A 16,322-nucleotide genomic window follows, 5' to 3' on the forward strand; every position below is an offset into this window, starting at 1 on the left:
AAAAAAAAAAAAAAAAAAAAAAAAAGCCTCTTTTCTACTTAATATTTCCCGTGACTATCAAGCATGCCAGTCAACTAATTTTGCTTTGTATGTCTTACCACTGGCATGCAGATACTTAAACCATATTTGCTATTGCTAATGAAAAATCACATCCTATGAGTTACACACACAAAAGGTTATCCAAAGCTAAAATTTTAATTCATATTTGCTACACCAGACTCCATGAAGTATTGCCTTAGTTCAGACAGGTTTGGGGTTTTATTTGAAGCAGTCTTTATTCATTACCCCCTTTATGCTTTGCTAAAGAATAGGAATGCAAGGATCAGTAATCCACGTGAGTCCTGCTTGCAAGGAGCTCATGGTGCCAGAGACAAAAAATGCAAATAAGGCTGGGCGCAGTGGCTCACACCTGTAATCACAGCATTTCGGGGAGGCTGAGGCGGGAGGATCACCTGAGGTCAGGAGTTTGAGACCTGCCTGGCCAATATGGTAAAACTCCATCTCTACTAAAATTACAAAAATTAGCAGGGTGTGTTGGCAGGCACCTGTAATCCCAGCTACTCGGGAGGCTGAAGCAGGAGAATCACTTCAACCCAGGAGGCAGAAGTTGCAGTGAGCCGAGATCACGCCACTGCCTAGGTGATAGAGGGAGACTCAGTCTCAAAAAATAAAAATAATAAATAAATAAATACTAGTCCGTGTGATGGAGAAGTGCCAGAGGTTGGTTGGATGGAAGGAAGAGCAGAGAGACAAAAACAGGAAAAATAAGAGAGAGGTTAACCCTGTAGGGAGGAGAGAGAAGGCTTCACAGAGCAGAGAACCAGTACCCAAGACAGAATCTGGCAGCAGGGGAGGCAGATGGAACAGGAACAGCATATGCAGAGGCCCTGAGGCTTGAGCCAGCGTACTTTAGGACAGACATCTGTTGCCAGTCGTTCAGCCTGGGGAGAAAGTGGGATGGTGCTGGGGGCTGGAGGAAGAGGTGGGTGAGGTGAAATGGAAAGAGATGTGGCTAGAGATACGCAGATGGGGGCCTGATTCTGGAGGCCCAGTATGTCATGCATAGGGTTCGAACTTGATCCTGCAAGCTGTGGAAGGATTTTAAGCAGTGAACTCAGAGAATGATTTCCTTGTCAAGAAATAACTCTGGCTGTGTGCGGAGAATGAAGTGAGCAGGGAGACCAGATAGGGGGCTGTGGTGCTCATCTTGTTGAGAGATGAAGGCTTGGATTAAGAGAGGGGTGACTCGGGGAAAGGATTACAGGGAACCCCCAAGACTGTGATGGAAGAAAACAGGAGAAATGTAGAGTAACAGCCTGGTCGCTAACCCTGGAGGGTGATGTCAGCGATAACCAAGAGAGGATATGCAGATGAAGGAGCAGATCTAGGGGAGACAGGGGAACTGGGATGGAGATGTTGAGTTTGCTGAAGCTGACACTTGGGACAGGGTCTGGCATAAGAATATACAGTTGATGCCGGGCGCAGTGGCTCATGCCTGTAATCCTAAGACTTTGGGAGGCCGAGGCGGGCAGATCACTTGAGGTCAGGAATTCAAGACAAGCCTGGCCAACATGGTGAAACCCTGTCTCTACTAAAAATACAAAAAACAGCTGGGCATGGTGGCGCGTGCCTATAATCCCAGCTACTTGGGAGGCTGAGGCTGGAGAATTACTTGAACCCGGGAAGCAGAGGTTGTGGGGAGCTGAGATCGCACCATTGCATTCCAGCCTGGGAGAGAAGAGTGAATCTCAGTCTCAAAAAAAAAAAAAAAGAATGTACAATTGAACATCATCAGCTTGTAGGTGTTAGTGAAAGCTGAGGAAGCTGCTCTGCTACTGACAGGATTGACAAAGTCAGATTTCGCTTTTCTATTGGGTGACTCCTGATAACACAGCATAACATTTATTCTACCATTTTAGCAGAGTGAATGTCTTGCTCCTATGTATCTCTGAGCAAAGGGGATTTTGTTAAATTTGATATAAAAGTTATAGAGCTCTGTTTATCTGTCAGTAGAATCATAATCCTTTTATGAAGAATAAAGAAAAAGGTTTGATTTGGTTTTGCAAATGATGCTGGCTTTATTTTGTCTCCCAGAACCTTCCTCACGATCACATAAAGTTTTGAAGACTAGTGGTAAGTCATAAAATATATTTTCTTGTTTCATTCTTGTTGATATTCACTAAATCAAATCACACAAAAATAAATACCAGATAAATTACAGATGGACAGATTTGATTTGATTACAAAAAGATTAACTTCTATAAATAAAAGTGTCCCATTATAAAATATATAGTAAAAGCCAGGCACAGTAGCTCACGCCTGTAATCCCAGCACTTTGGGAGGCCAAGGTAGGCAGCTCTCTTGAGGCCAGGACTTCGAGACTAGCCTGGCCAACATGGTGAAACCCTGTCTCTACTAAACATATAAAAATTAGCCAGGCCTACTGGCTCGTGCCTGTAATCACAGCTACTTGGGAGGCTGAGGCAGGAGAATCACTTGAACCTGGGAAGCAGAGGTTGCAGTGAGCCGAGATCACGCCATTGCACTCCAGCCTGGGCAACACAGTGAGACTGCATCACAAAAAATAATAATAATAATAAAATTTAAAATAAAATGTATGGTCAAATGACATAAAATACTTGTAATATATTTGACAGGCATAAAAAGATTAATATTCCTATTATATAAAGAAACTCCATACATCAAAAAGAAAAGACAGAGGACTCTTTTATTTATTTATTTTTTATTTTTTGAGACGGAGTTTCGCTCTTGTTGCCCAGGCTAGAGTGCAATAGCGCGAGCTCAGCTCACCTCAACCTCCACCTCCCGGGTTCAAGTGATTCTCCTGCCTCAGCCTCCTGAGTAGCTGGGATTACAGGCATGTACCACCACGCCTGGCTAATTTTGTATTTTAGTAGAGATGGGGTTTTTCCATGTTGGTCAGGCTGGTCTCGAACTCCCGACCTCAGGTGATCCACCCGCCTTGGCCTCCCAAACTTCTGGGATTACAGGCGTGAGTCACCGCACCCAGCCCAAAGGACTCAAAAAAAAAGAAAGAATCGGGCAGTTTCACAAAAACACACAAACTGGCAATAAAATTTTTTAATGGCCGTCCACATTCATAATCAGAAAATCCATACATTTAAATGGAATAAATAGAAGGGAAAAAACTATGAGCTTGGCCAAAACATATAGAAAAATAGTCACTCCAGAAGTATTGGTGGGAGTGTAAGTTTTTGCCATGCTTCAGGGGCAAAATTTGGTAATAGTCGTTTGAATTTAAAATGCACATTTGCCCTTACCCCAACAGTTTCACCTGCACAGATGTACTTACCCACATGTAGATGGATTTATCTACAAGTTTGTTGTTTGCAGTATTTGTAATAGGACACTATAAAAATGCCCATGCAGTCGGAAATATACTTAAGGAAATTGTAGTACATCCATACACACAATGGAATATTCTACAGCTGTCAAAAATAAAGCAGATCTCTACCTATTTACAAGAGTGTCCACATATATTTAGCAGAATATACAAAGTTGCATATTGAATCCTAATTTTAAAAGTGAAACAGGCTGGGTGTGGTAGCTCACGCCTGTAATCCCAACACTTTGGGAGGCCAAGAAGGGTGGATCACCTGAGATCAGGAGTTGGAGACCAACCTGGCCAACATGGCGAGATCCCGTCTCTACTAAAAATACAAAAATTAGCCAGGTGTGGTGGCTTATACCTGTAATCCCAGCTACTGGGGAGGCTGAGACACAAGAATCACTTGAACCCAGGAGGCAGAGGCTGCGGTGAGCCGAGTTTGTGCCACTGCACTCCAGCCTGGACGACTGAGCGAGATTTCATCTCAAAAAAATAGATAAATAAATAAAAGCAAAACCGTTATTGTGGTGGGGTGGGGGTAGTACAAGAGCTGGAAAGATAAACATTCAGCTGTTAACTGTTGTTTCCTCGGGGGATGGGATCTGTGGAGAGGGAAGGGCCTCAAATGCTTCTGTGATCATCTTTAAAGAGGAGACACCCATAATTGGCTAGCTCTAAGGGTGTCTTCTGTAAGGATGTGGCTATGTAAATCTCTCCCCACAACTCCACTGGCAACACTCCTTTGTTGCAAGAAGGCTGCATCTTTCAGTTAAAACCAATAAAATATTGCAAAATCAACAGAAGCAGTATCATCTTTACATAATTGTCATGGAATGGGGCATGTGCATTTTTTTTTTTTTTTTTCAGGAAACAACACATTTTTGTTCGGAAGCTTTTGAAACATCTTGAGCATGAATTAGTTAATGGCCGTCAGGGATTAATGAAGACAGCTAGCGCTCAGATGCATGTAAAGTTGTTTGATGTAGCGTGGGGGTATGCAGCTGGGAGAGCTGACAGGGATTTTCTGAAAATTAAATGTAGAGGGCCCAGAAGTCTCTCGGGTTTCAATTACTAGTAATAAGTGTCTAAGTTCTATAAAATATTAGTGCTTACTTATATAGGAAGTACATTTTCATTCTCCAACTTGAAAAAAAAAACCTTCTATTTTTCAGAAACAGCACAAGACATCCAAAAGGTAAGCTCTATCCCATTTCTTACTTGGAAATGTTCGCTTCAGACACCCTTCATAGATGTCACTTCCCCATCTCTCTCAGCCCCAGCCCGTATTGCAAGTGTCAACAGTTATTTTACATTTTGGAAATTTGGTATTTTACATTTTGAATTATTTACATTTGATTTAAGCAAAGACTCATCCTTATCAACTTCTTCCCTTCCCCCAGCCCACATCTGAGAACCATGGTGATTATTTATTCATCCTCTGCCCCGCATCACACCTCAGAGGCTGTAACCTTATCTTAGGGTGTAATACCTGCCCGGTACTCACGTGAGCCACCTCACATTGTCCTTTGCCTCCACCAGTGTAAGACCAAGGCCCCTGCCTCCTGGATATAACTCCCTCCTCCAAGCACGAGCCTTCATTCACAAGGGCGAGGGGCTCCCTTCTAAGAATATGGTTCTGCTGCTGACATAAGAGATGATGACATATGATCGAATGAGACTTTGTTATATAAAGTTTTGATTTTTCTTCCCCTGACAAAAGCTTAGGAGAGGGAGAATAAGAATTGTATACTGTATTGGAAGGTATTATATCCAGCTGTATTACCTATGAAGAATAGATATTTTCTCCTGACCTGAGTGGTTTGTCCAGTATGGCTACTGAGCAGTGGGCTTAATTAACAATTCTTAGAGAACTAATCATGGCTCCTTGTTTAATGTTCTGTATCTAGAAGAAGATGGCTATGAAAACCTATCCCTACAATCTCATTTCCACCATGGCTTAGCACAGAAACAAAGTGACCCTGTTGATAACCATTGTATCTTTCCATTAAAACCAAGAAAATGTCTAAAAATCAACATAGTCCTTTTTTTTTTTTTTTTTTTTTTCTTTTGAGAATGGGTCTCATTCTGTTGCCCAGGCTGGAGTGCAGTGGTGCAATCTCGGCTCACTGCAACCTCTGACTCCCGGGTTCAAGTAATTCTCCTGCCTCCGCCCCCTGAGTAGCCTAGTAGCTGGGACTACAGGAACCCACCACTATGCCCAGCTAATTTTTGTATTTTTAGTAGAGCTGGGGGTTTCACCAAGGTGGCAATGCCAGTCTGGAACTCCTGACCACACGTGATCCACCCGTCTTGGCCTCCCAAAGTGCTGGGATTACAGGCGTGAGCCACCATGCCCGGCCGAACATGTCTTACCTTTAAGTGATTGTCATGGCTGAGGCATGTGCATTTTTTTTCAGGTAATACATGTTTTGTGAAACTTATTAATATTAATTGGTTCATTGTCCTGAAATATAGCATAAGGTTTTGATTTCATAAGTGGGGTCACTGCAGAAGGCTCCCTGCTCTTCAAAGCAGCCATAGTAGCATTGTGGAGCCATGCTCCTCTCAGTGCTAAAAGAAGGAATCTCCCCGTCAAAGAGTTCTAGAGATTCAATCTCAGGAGCTGCTTGGAAACTTTCTACAGCAATGCTTAAGCCAGGTCCATATGGGCATAACCAAACCTGATACAATCAGAAGGCAAGAAAGAAAACAGCCATGCTTTCTTTTTGTGATAAAATTCCATCTCCTAATAGTAATGTGCTGAAGGTACATTAAATTCAAGGAGATCAGATTTACTGCTAATTAAAGAGTTTATAACAACTAGGCGTGTTATACAGGTGGCTCACACCTGTAATCCTAGCACTTTGGGAGGCCAAGATTGGCAGATCACTTTGAGCTCAGGAATTCAAGATCAGCCTGGGCGACATGGCAAAACCCCCCTCTCTACAAAAGAAATACAAAAATGAGCTAGGTGTGGTGGCTTGTGCCTGTGATCCCAGCTACTTGGGAAGCCAAGGCTGGAGAATTATTTGAGCCGGGAAGCAGAAGTTGCAGTGAGCTGAGATAGTGCCACTGCACTCCAGCCTGGGCAACAGAGTGAGATTCTGTCTCATAAATAAATAAATAAGTAGTTTATAACAGGAAATATTCCATAATAATAGCTTACTATTTCTCCCAGAATATATATTCTGAGACTGCATACATGTGTGTATGAGGCGGTTAAGCTCATGTGTAAGCTGTGGATTAAGACACGGATTCAAATCCATTTCTGCCATTTATAAACTGTGTGACTGCAGGCAAATTGCTTAACCTTACCAGGACTTGGTTTCCTAATTTACAGAACTGTTATAAAGATTAAATGCAACATGTTCTTAAAAGTGCTTATTAATGGAATATTTGGCACAAAACAAGTGTTCTATAAATTATAGCTAATATAGGCCAGGCGCGGTGGCTCACGCCTGTAATCCCAGAACTTTGGGAGGCCGAGGCAGGCGGATTGCCTAAGCTCGGGAGTTCACAATCAGCCTGCCTAACACGGTGAAACCCCGTCTCTACTAAAATACAAAAAATTAGCCAGGCATGACAGCATGCACCTGTAGTCCCGGGTACTCCGGAGGCTGAGGCAGGAGAATTGCTTGAACCTGGGAGGCAGGGGTTGCAGTGAGCTGAGATCGTGCCACTGCACTCTAGCCTGGGTGACAGGGTGAGACTCCTAAAAACATGATAGCTAATATCATTGTTAAATAGCTCAAATGCTGAGAATGTGGAAGGACAGGAAAAAAGTTCATTCAGGCTGTGGTAAAATTGAGGTATCAAAATTATTAAGCTGGTGCAAAAGTAATTGCAGTTTTTACCATGACTTTCAATATTGTGACCAACCATATGCTGATTCTTTCCTTTAAAAAAATTTTTTTTTATTTATTTATTTTGAGACAGGGTCTTACTCTGTCACCCAGGCTGGAATGCAGTGGCACAATCTCAGCTCACTGCAGCCTCCACCTCCCAGGCTCAGGAATCCTCCCACCTCAGCCTCTCAAGTAACTGGACTACAGGCACGCACCACCATGCCCTGCTAACTCTCATTTTTTGTAGAGACAAGTTCTGACTATGTTGCCCAGGCTGGTCTCAAGCTCCTTAATTCAAGTGATCCTACCACCTTCACCTCCCAAAGTGCTGGGGTTACAGGTGTGTGTCACTGTGTCCATCCTGCCTGTCCGTCTGTCTCTGTCTCTGTCTCTCTCTCTCTCTCTCTCTCTCTCTCTCTCTCTCTCTCTCTCTCTCTCTCTCCCCTGCCCCTCTTTCTCTCTCTCTCTCCTTTCTTTCTCTCTCTTTCTCTCTTTCCCTCTCACTCTCTCTCTCTCTTTCTTTCCCTCTTTCTCTCTTTCTTTCTTTTCAAAATTTTTTTTTGTAGAGACGGGGTATCTCACCGTGTTGCCCAGGCTGGTCTCTAGCTCCTGGGCTCAAGTGATCTGCCTGCCTTGGCCTCCCAAAGTGCTGGGATTATAGGCATAAGCCACCGTGCCTGGATGATTACTTCTTAATTTAAGAGCATCTTCAATTTTCTTAATGATTAATTTGATGTAAATTTACAGCTTCCAAAAAACTACCCCCTTTTTTTTTTTTTGAGACGGAGTTTTGCCCTTGTTGCCCAGGCTGGAGTGCAATGGTGCCATCTCAGCTCACTGCAACCTCCGCCTCCCAGGTTCAAGCAATTCTCCTGTCTCAGCCTCCCAAGTAGCTGGGATTACAGTCATGCACCAGCACGTCCAGCTAATTTTGTATTTATAGTACAGATGGATTTCTCCATGTTGGTCAGGCTGGTCTTAAACTCCCGACCTCAGGTGATCTACCCTCCTCAGCCTCCCAAAGTGCTGGGATTACAGGCGTGAGCCACTGTGCCCGGCCAAAACTGCTATTTTCATTTCAAGTATAATTACCTTAAAAAGATAACTTCAATATTAACAATTCAGGTCTCCTAATTTTCTAAAACTTATGAGAATTTTCTGGGATGGACGATCTTAGGAAGGATCACTTTTGGCTGAGAAACACGAAATAATTTTGTTACACTTTAAAAGTGTTTTGTCATAATTTGTTAATATTAACCTTGTTTTACTTTATAAAAGTAGTTACTGAGTGCCTGTATTTTATAACATTACACCAGTGCAGTCTGTGTACGGTGAAGAGGAAGATATATTAAATAATGTGAAAAACATATATATGAACAAATATTAGGTATAAATATTGTGTGTGCATGTATGTGTGAAAAGAAATAAATGACTAATTGAATTGCTTAAGTTTTAATAGAAAAATAACATTTAGGATGAAATTTTATTATTGTCTCTCTACTCTCTTCCCTCCCTAATAGATATTCCAATTAACATATATCCCATTTTCATTGGCATGTGATGAAAAGTTCTTGCTTATTTGACATTTCCAGTAGGTTACTATAGTGTTTTATTAGAATATATGTCCCTGGTACTAATTAGATCTTAACCCTTTCAAGCCTTTGAAGTTAATCCTTCTATCTGCAGAATAGGATCAGAGGGTATCTGCTCCTGTCTGCACCACCGAGCTCCATCCAGAAAGATTCCAAGTTATAAAAGACCTCATTGTTTTCTTTGATTAGAAATCACTAATTTGACCGGATGCAGTGGCTCATGCCTGTAATCCTAGCACTTTGAGAGGCGAAGGTGGGCAGATCTCTTGAGGCCAGGACTTCGTCTAAGACCAGCCTGGCCAACACAGCAAAACCCTGTCTCTACTAAAAATACAAAAATTAGCCAACCATGGTGGTAGGCATCTATAATCTCAGCTACTCCGGAGGCTGAAGCACGAGAATTGCTTGAACACCAGGAGGCAGAGGTTGCAGTGAGCCAAGATCACACCAAGTGACCCAGGCTGCACTCCAGCCTAGGCGACAGAGTGAGATTCTGTCTCAAAGAAAAAAATAAAAATTAAAAAATTATTAATATCGTTCCTATTTTACTTCCTTATAGGCAACTAAATGTTAATTAAATGTATTTTGAAATAAGTAAAAATATCGTTAACTCAACAGAGGATTAATTTACATTCCTACAATAAAAACTCTTTGCCTAGAATCTATAAACCAAGGTAGTGTTGGCCATGTTCCTGGTGGGTCTGCAGATTTAAGAGAAATCCTTGGAGTGTGCAGTCAGGTCAGCAGTAGGGGCTTTTGGTATACCAGAAACCACGCTAAAACCCCTAGGAGACAAGCACTGGCTCTACAGCGTCTTAGAAAGTCTCAAATAGAAACCAGAAGATAGCATGGCCCTTCACTTCTATATATATTAATTTATGCAATGAATATTTGCCAAGTGTACACCAGACTTATTTGAAGAATCTAAGAGTTTTCTGTATTTAGCTTATATCGTGCTTTGGGGCAAGGGGTTTGGGGTTAGACCTGGGTTCTAGCACCAGCCTTACTACTGACTAGAGCAAGTTACTGAAGCTTCAGGAACCTAGATTTCCTTACTGTGAGATTGGTACAATCATATCTAATTCATAAAACGATTGCGAATATTAAGTTTGGAGAATGTCTGCACATTGCCCAGCCTAGTTCCTAAGTATATATTAATTCCTGTCCTTCCCTTTTTGAAAATATCTGAAGTGCTTTTCAAGTCAATTAAACACTCAGCCAGGTGCAGTGGCTCACACCTGTAGTGCCAGCTACTTCGGAGGCTGAGGTGGGAGGATTGCTTGAGTCCAGGAGTTTGAGATCAGCCTGGGTAACACAGCAAGACCCCATCTCAGAAAAAGAAATAAAAGAATGTTAAAGCCTAGTGGGGGAGGCAGTGTGTAAACACAGGAGAAATTCCTGAGTTATGTGTCTTCTCCATGGTGCTGTGATTTAGTTGATATGTTTCCATCTTCCTCAGGTTTCTAGAGAGGAAGGATCTCCCCAGCTGACTTCAGCAAGGCCATCTCCTGCCCAGAGAAACAGTCAGCCTAGCAGTTCTGCCATGATCAGCGTGCTTCGAACGGGTGGAGCCCTCAGAAACATCTGGACTGATCACCAGATCAGGCAAGCCTTGTTTCCCAGCCGGCGGTCCCCGCAGGAGAACGAGGATGATGAAGATGATTATCAGATGTTCGTGCCGTCCTTTTCCTCCTCAGATCTGAACTCTACCCGACTATGTGAAGACAGCACTTCTAGTCGCCCTTGCAGCTGGCACATGGGACAGATGGAGTCCACAGAGACCTCCAGCTCTGGTCACAGGATTGTCAGGCGGGCCAGCAGTGCTGGGGAGAGCAACACGTGCCCTCCTGAAATAGGAACTAGTGACAGAACTAGGGAACTGCAGAACGGCCCCAAAACAGGAGGGCAGGAGGAAATGGCTCCCTTTGGGTCATCCATCGAGTTGACTATTGATGACATCGACCATGTCTATGATAACATCAGTTATGAGGACTTAAAACTAATGGTTGCTAAGCGGGAAGAAGCTGAATCCACTCCCTCTAAATCAGCCAGGGACTCCGTTCGCCCCAAGAGCACCCCAGAGTTAGCCTTCACAAAGAGGCAAGCTGGCCACAGTCAGGGCTCTCTTTACGCACAAAAAGATGGCGCTCTCTCAGGTGGAGAGGCATCCAGCCAAAGCACGCATGAACTCCAAGCGGTTGAGGAGAACATCTATGACACCATAGGGCTCCCAGATCCTCCGTCACTGGGTTTTAAGTGCAGCAGCCTAAAGCGTGCAAAGCGGAGCACCTTTTTGGGACTGGAGACTGACTTTGTGTGCTGTGACAGCCTGAGGCCGTTTGTTTCCCAAGACAGCCTCCAGTTCAGTGAGGACGAAGCCCCTTACCATCAGGCCATCCCCGATCATGATTATCTGAGTTTGCTGTACGACTCTCCCAGCTGTAACTTGTCTATGCCTGATAAGCCTGTATCTGATAAACTGTCCGAAGAAGTAGATGAAATCTGGAATGACCTGGAAAATTACATCAAGAAAAACGAAGACAAGGCCAGAGACCGTCTCCTGGCAGCATTTCCTGTGAGCAAGGATGATGTGCCAGACAGGCTGTACGCAGAGAGCACCCCTGAGCTGAGCCGGGAGGCAGGGCGTTCTGTGTCCACACTATCCCTGCCCGAGAGCCAGGCTCTCCTCACGCCTGTGAAGAACAGGGTCGGCAGAGCCAGCCATGCCAACTGCCCCTTTGAGGAAGACCTGATTTCTAAAGAAGGCTCTTTTATGAGCCTTAACCGGCTTTCTCTGGCCAGTGAATTGCCCCTCATGGACAATCCCTATGACCTGGCCAACAGTGGCCTGTCTCAAACAGACCCAGAAAACCCTGACCTGGGGATGGAGGCCACAGATAAGACAAAAAGCAGGGTGTTTATGATGGCTCGGCAGTACAGTCAGAAGATTAAGAAGGCAAATCAACTTTTAAAAGTGAGAAGTCCGGAGTTGGAGCAGCCGCCGGCCAGTCAGCATCAGAAATCCGTGCACAAAGACCTGGCTGCCATCTTGGAAGAGAAGAAGCAAGGAGGGCCCGCCATTGGTATGTGCACCCTGCCCTTCTTCCTTCTCCAAAGTAAGAGGGGAGAGCGGTTTTCAGATTTCAGATGTCCTTTAAAAGGACACACCTGTGAGAACACTGACACGCTTTGTCATCTCAAAGACCACAAACAAAGCCATCCTGGCCTTTCCCACATCACCCCCTATGAATTACGCACACTGTAGCATGATTTGGCCTCAGCGGGTGGCGGTGTGCATGTAACATCGTAACTACAGAGATAATATTTTAAGGAAGAGTTTTCTCTAAGGTAATCTAAAGTATGAAAAAAGCAATCAGTTTTAACTTAACTCTGATATCTCCAATTTTTCCAGTACATCAGTAATTTCTTAGGAGGAGGAGGGGTGTGTGTAATCTTCTAAGGTTTGGAAGCATATAGAATAACATTGTTTCTTGCTTCAGGATCTCGACAAAAATGCCAACTCGTGCTAACAAAAAGAGGGTTTTTTTTTTTTTTTTTTTTTTTTTTTTTTTTTTTTTTTTTTGAGACAGGATCTCACTGTCACCCAGACTGGAGTACAATGACATAATCACAGCTCACTGCAGCCTCAGCCTCCCCAGACTCAAGCAATCCTCCCACCTCAGCCTCCTGAGGAATGGGGACCAGAGGCACTAATACCACGCCCAGCTACTTTTTAAATTTTTTGTAGAGAAAGGGTTTCACCATGTTGCCCAGGCTGATCTCAACTCCTGGGTTCAAACAGCCCTCTTGCCTCAGCCTCCCAAAGTGCTGGGATTACAGGCGTGAGCCACCATGCCAGCCATTATACTTTCCTTAGTTGCTCACGCTATAAATCAGTTGTTTTCTCACATATTTCCATTACTACTCAGTTTTTTTTTTTTTTTGAGATAGGGTCTGGCTCTGTCACCCAGGCAGGAGTGCAGTAGCATGAACGTGGCTTACTGCAGCCTCTGCCTCCTGGGCTCAGGTGATCCTCCCACCTCAGCCTCTCTAGTAGCTGGGACTACAGGCGTGCACCACCATGCCCTGCTAGTTTTTTTTGTAGTTTTTTTGTGGAGATGGGATTTTATCATATTGCCCAGGTTGCTCTCAAACTCCTGGGCTCAAGTGACCCTCCCACCTTGGCCTCCCAAAGTGCTAGGAGTACAGGCGTGAGCCACCACACCTGGCCTAGTACTCGATTTGTTAAAATAGCTGCTGTAATGCATTCAACACTATCTCATTTAGTATTTTCATATATGCTTCTGAGTTTAATGTTTTAGTTAGACTCCTTTGTGGAGCACAACTAAACCAGAATCTTCAGTGTGATATTGTAGGATGAGGACTATGGGAATGAGATGCTCATGGTTAGGCTTTTTTGAAGGCCAAAATTTAACACTGATCTCTGGGGAAGAGCCTATGTGTGAATAAAGCCCCTGATTGTCATGGAAAGAAAAGTCCAAGAGTAGTGGCTCTTGCCTGAGGAGCTTTTACCTCCAGATGCAGAGAGATTTCTGACTACAGGCTCAGGAATATGCATTTCAAATAGTATGCCCTTTACATCATATTTTAAGAAATCCTGCCCCAGATTTTCTAACAAAGGACCACCTTGGCATCAAATGAGAGGAGTCTATTCTGTAATTAGAAGTGAAAGCTGGGTGATGGCTTAGTGTCAGGACAAGCATTGATCATCAGCTTCAATTAGCACGTTGGGGCAGGTTGATGCCGCTAACTATTAAATGCTGTCTTTGGGATTGACTTATTGACATCCATGGAAACTAAAGTATAGGAAAGGGATATCCAAATCATAAATGAATCCACAAGTTACGTAACAAGAATCTGTAGGGAACTTTTTTTTTTTTTAATTTTGAGAGTATTTAAGAATTGTCTAAAGTTTAAATCTTCAGTACAATTTCTTAACAGATAGGGAAATGAAGTCCTGGAATTGATGCCTGAAGGATTTCGCAGACTCTGAGTTCTTTTTAATCAAATGAAGGTTTTGTATGCATGTGAGACCAGAATGCATGTATTTTTCTCCTTGCCGTGATGCGCTATGAGTAATTCAAGTCCCTATTCTGATGCTAGCGTTTGCTAAGCTGGTTTGCTGTTACAAGGAAAAGTTCCAGCTGCAGGAGGACAATTTTGGTGGGGTAGGGGAATATATATGGCCTTAGAAACAGTTGTATACTGGCAATTGCAAGCACTGACTAAGTCTGGGTTGGGGCTCATCAGAATAAGAGAAAATATAATGCTAGAGTTTTTTATGATGATGGCTTATGCCCACAGACTGTCATTGAGAAAGTAGTAATTCTCTGGGGCAGGTTGTTTTGAATATGGACCATCTGTTAAAATACAAAGCTCCAATCTTGATAGAAGCATGTCCTTTGATACCAAATCATTAGGGCCTATACCTAACCCTAAATAGTCTTCTTTTTTACCCACCTTTTAAGTATTAAATGATTTCACATTGGGGTTTTCTTTTCACTTCTGGTTGGCTCTCCTTTTTGTTTTGCCTGCTGGTGTGTCTTGGGATGCCTCAGGATCTTTTCTCAGCTTTGCATCTGGGTCCTTTCTTGACATGGTGGGCTCCTGTCGACATTCTCCCCAGCAAAGAGGAGGAAATCTCTCCAGAGTCATCTTCTGAGAGTGCTGTCTTCCCCGCCATCTGGCAGGGGCACGTCCCTAGGACCTGACGAGTTATATCCACACCTCTTCCAGCTGGGTGATCGAGACCACTTCCTGTGCCCACTAGGCTTTCCATCAGTTGACATGATGACTCCTTTTCTCTTTCTTGTTTATCTGGGCACAGGACGTCGTAATCGAATGGACCGATTCTCCAGACTTCTCCGTGTGGGCCTTGCCGCTTTGCCAGGAGCTTGCTCTCGGTGCTGTGCGGAAGGAGGAGCACCTTATTCACCTGCTGAAACTCTCGAGCATCTTTATTGAACTCTCTAGCCGGGGTCTCCAGGCCCCGGGTCAGATTTCTGCCTATAAATCACCCAACCAGGTCCAGTTGCTCCCACATCTTAGAGCCTGTCATAGCATGCTGGTCATCTTGTTCCACCAGACCTCCCTCCTGATGGTCTTTGACAGCAAGGAGGCCTTTGGGTTTCTGGGTTTTTTGGTGATGTTTCACATGGGAGAAAACTCCATACAGGCTTGAGAAATTTTCTTCCTTGTGTAGAGTAGGGAAGGCACAATTTTATGCTTTTGTCTGCATCTCGAGCAACATCAGAAACATTAATTTTAATCCTCTCTCTGGAGGATTAAAATGTTGTTTGATATTTCCCTTGGCAAAGATTATTCTAAATTTTTGTCTGAGATCATAAGAACTCCAACTTTCAAATCTCAAAAAAGGCAGTAAACCGTAGACATTCTTGCGATTGTCATGTAATCATAACGTATATGTTCCATACAAGCTGTTAATACTAGAACTAAGGATATGGGGGAGCCTCAACTCAGCTAATACGAAGCTTTTTAGGCCAGAGGTGTCATCTCAGACTCACTGTTCCCTATACATCTGGCTAATAGAATCTGTTTAATTACAGCTGGAGCTCTGGAAGCTTGTTTCTTGTTCACATAGATGTCACACAAGCTGTAGACTCTCTTAGAAGGTCAAGTGGAAACAAACAAAAAACCCCCTTAGATCAGCAGGTGCAGTGACTCACACCTGTATTGCCTACTAGTGAGATACCTTTTATTCAAAATTGATAAATGGTCAACTCTATCATCCAAAGATAAACTGTTCCCATTATGAGTTATCCATGGGAAGCATTTTAGCTGTCTTCTTGCTTCCCCTTTTTCTGCTATGACCTGGAAAGTGCATCCATTTTTAAAACTAGGCTTAAAATAAAAGGAGGAGGCTGGGCGCAGTGGCTCACACCTATAATCCCAGCACTTTGGGAGGCTGAGGTGGGCAGATCACTTGAGGTCAGGAGTTCATGACCAGCCCGGTCAACATGGTAAAACCACGTCTCTACTAAAAATACAAAGAATTAGCCAGGTGTGGTGCTGGGCACTTGTAATCCCAGCTACTCTGGAGGCTGAAGCAGCAGAATCGCCTGAACCCAGGAAGCAGAAGTTGCAGAGAGCTGAGATTGCGCCACTGCATTCCAGCCTGGGCAACAGAGCAAGACTCTGTCTCAAAAAAATCAGAACAATAAGTAAATCAAACAATAAGTAAAATAAGAGATAATAAGAGAAGTCAGAACAATAAGTAAAATAAAGGAGGGAGTGAAAAAAATATCTGAGTAATGAATTAGTTATTGAGACCAGTTTCTGTCTAGAACTATGCTAGGTGCTATATAGGGAGTTGAACGAAATGTACAGCATTGTTCTCCCAGACCAAAAGCTCAGAGGCCAGGCGAGGTGGCTCACACATGTAATCCTAGCACTTTTGGGAGGCCAAAGCAGGAGGATCGCTTGAGCTCAGGAGTTTGTAACCAGCCTGGATAACATAGCAAGACTCTATCTCTA

The 16,322-nt window shown here is 43.5% G+C and overlaps 1 protein-coding gene across 9 annotated transcripts in view; it reads left to right on the forward strand.

Annotated features, from left to right (window-relative positions):
* The window catches only part of PLEKHG1 (pleckstrin homology and RhoGEF domain containing G1), a 249,421-nt gene that overhangs the window by 228,078 nt on the left and 5,021 nt on the right, over nt 1-16,322 (forward strand). For all 9 annotated transcript variants that reach the window (XM_017887627.1, XM_017887628.1, XM_017887629.1 and 6 more), the window contains 3 exons: nt 2,095-2,133; nt 4,543-4,565; nt 10,267-11,890. In XM_017887627.1, coding sequence (XP_017743116.1) covers nt 2,095-2,133; nt 4,543-4,565; nt 10,267-11,890 — 1,686 coding nt within the window. The remainder of the gene's footprint in view (nt 1-2,094; nt 2,134-4,542; nt 4,566-10,266; nt 11,891-16,322) is intronic.

The sequence above is a fragment of the Rhinopithecus bieti genome, unplaced genomic scaffold (genome assembly GCF_001698545.2).
Source record: "Rhinopithecus bieti isolate Rb0 unplaced genomic scaffold, ASM169854v2 scaffold_16097, whole genome shotgun sequence".
Lineage (NCBI taxonomy): Eukaryota > Metazoa > Chordata > Mammalia > Primates > Cercopithecidae > Rhinopithecus > Rhinopithecus bieti.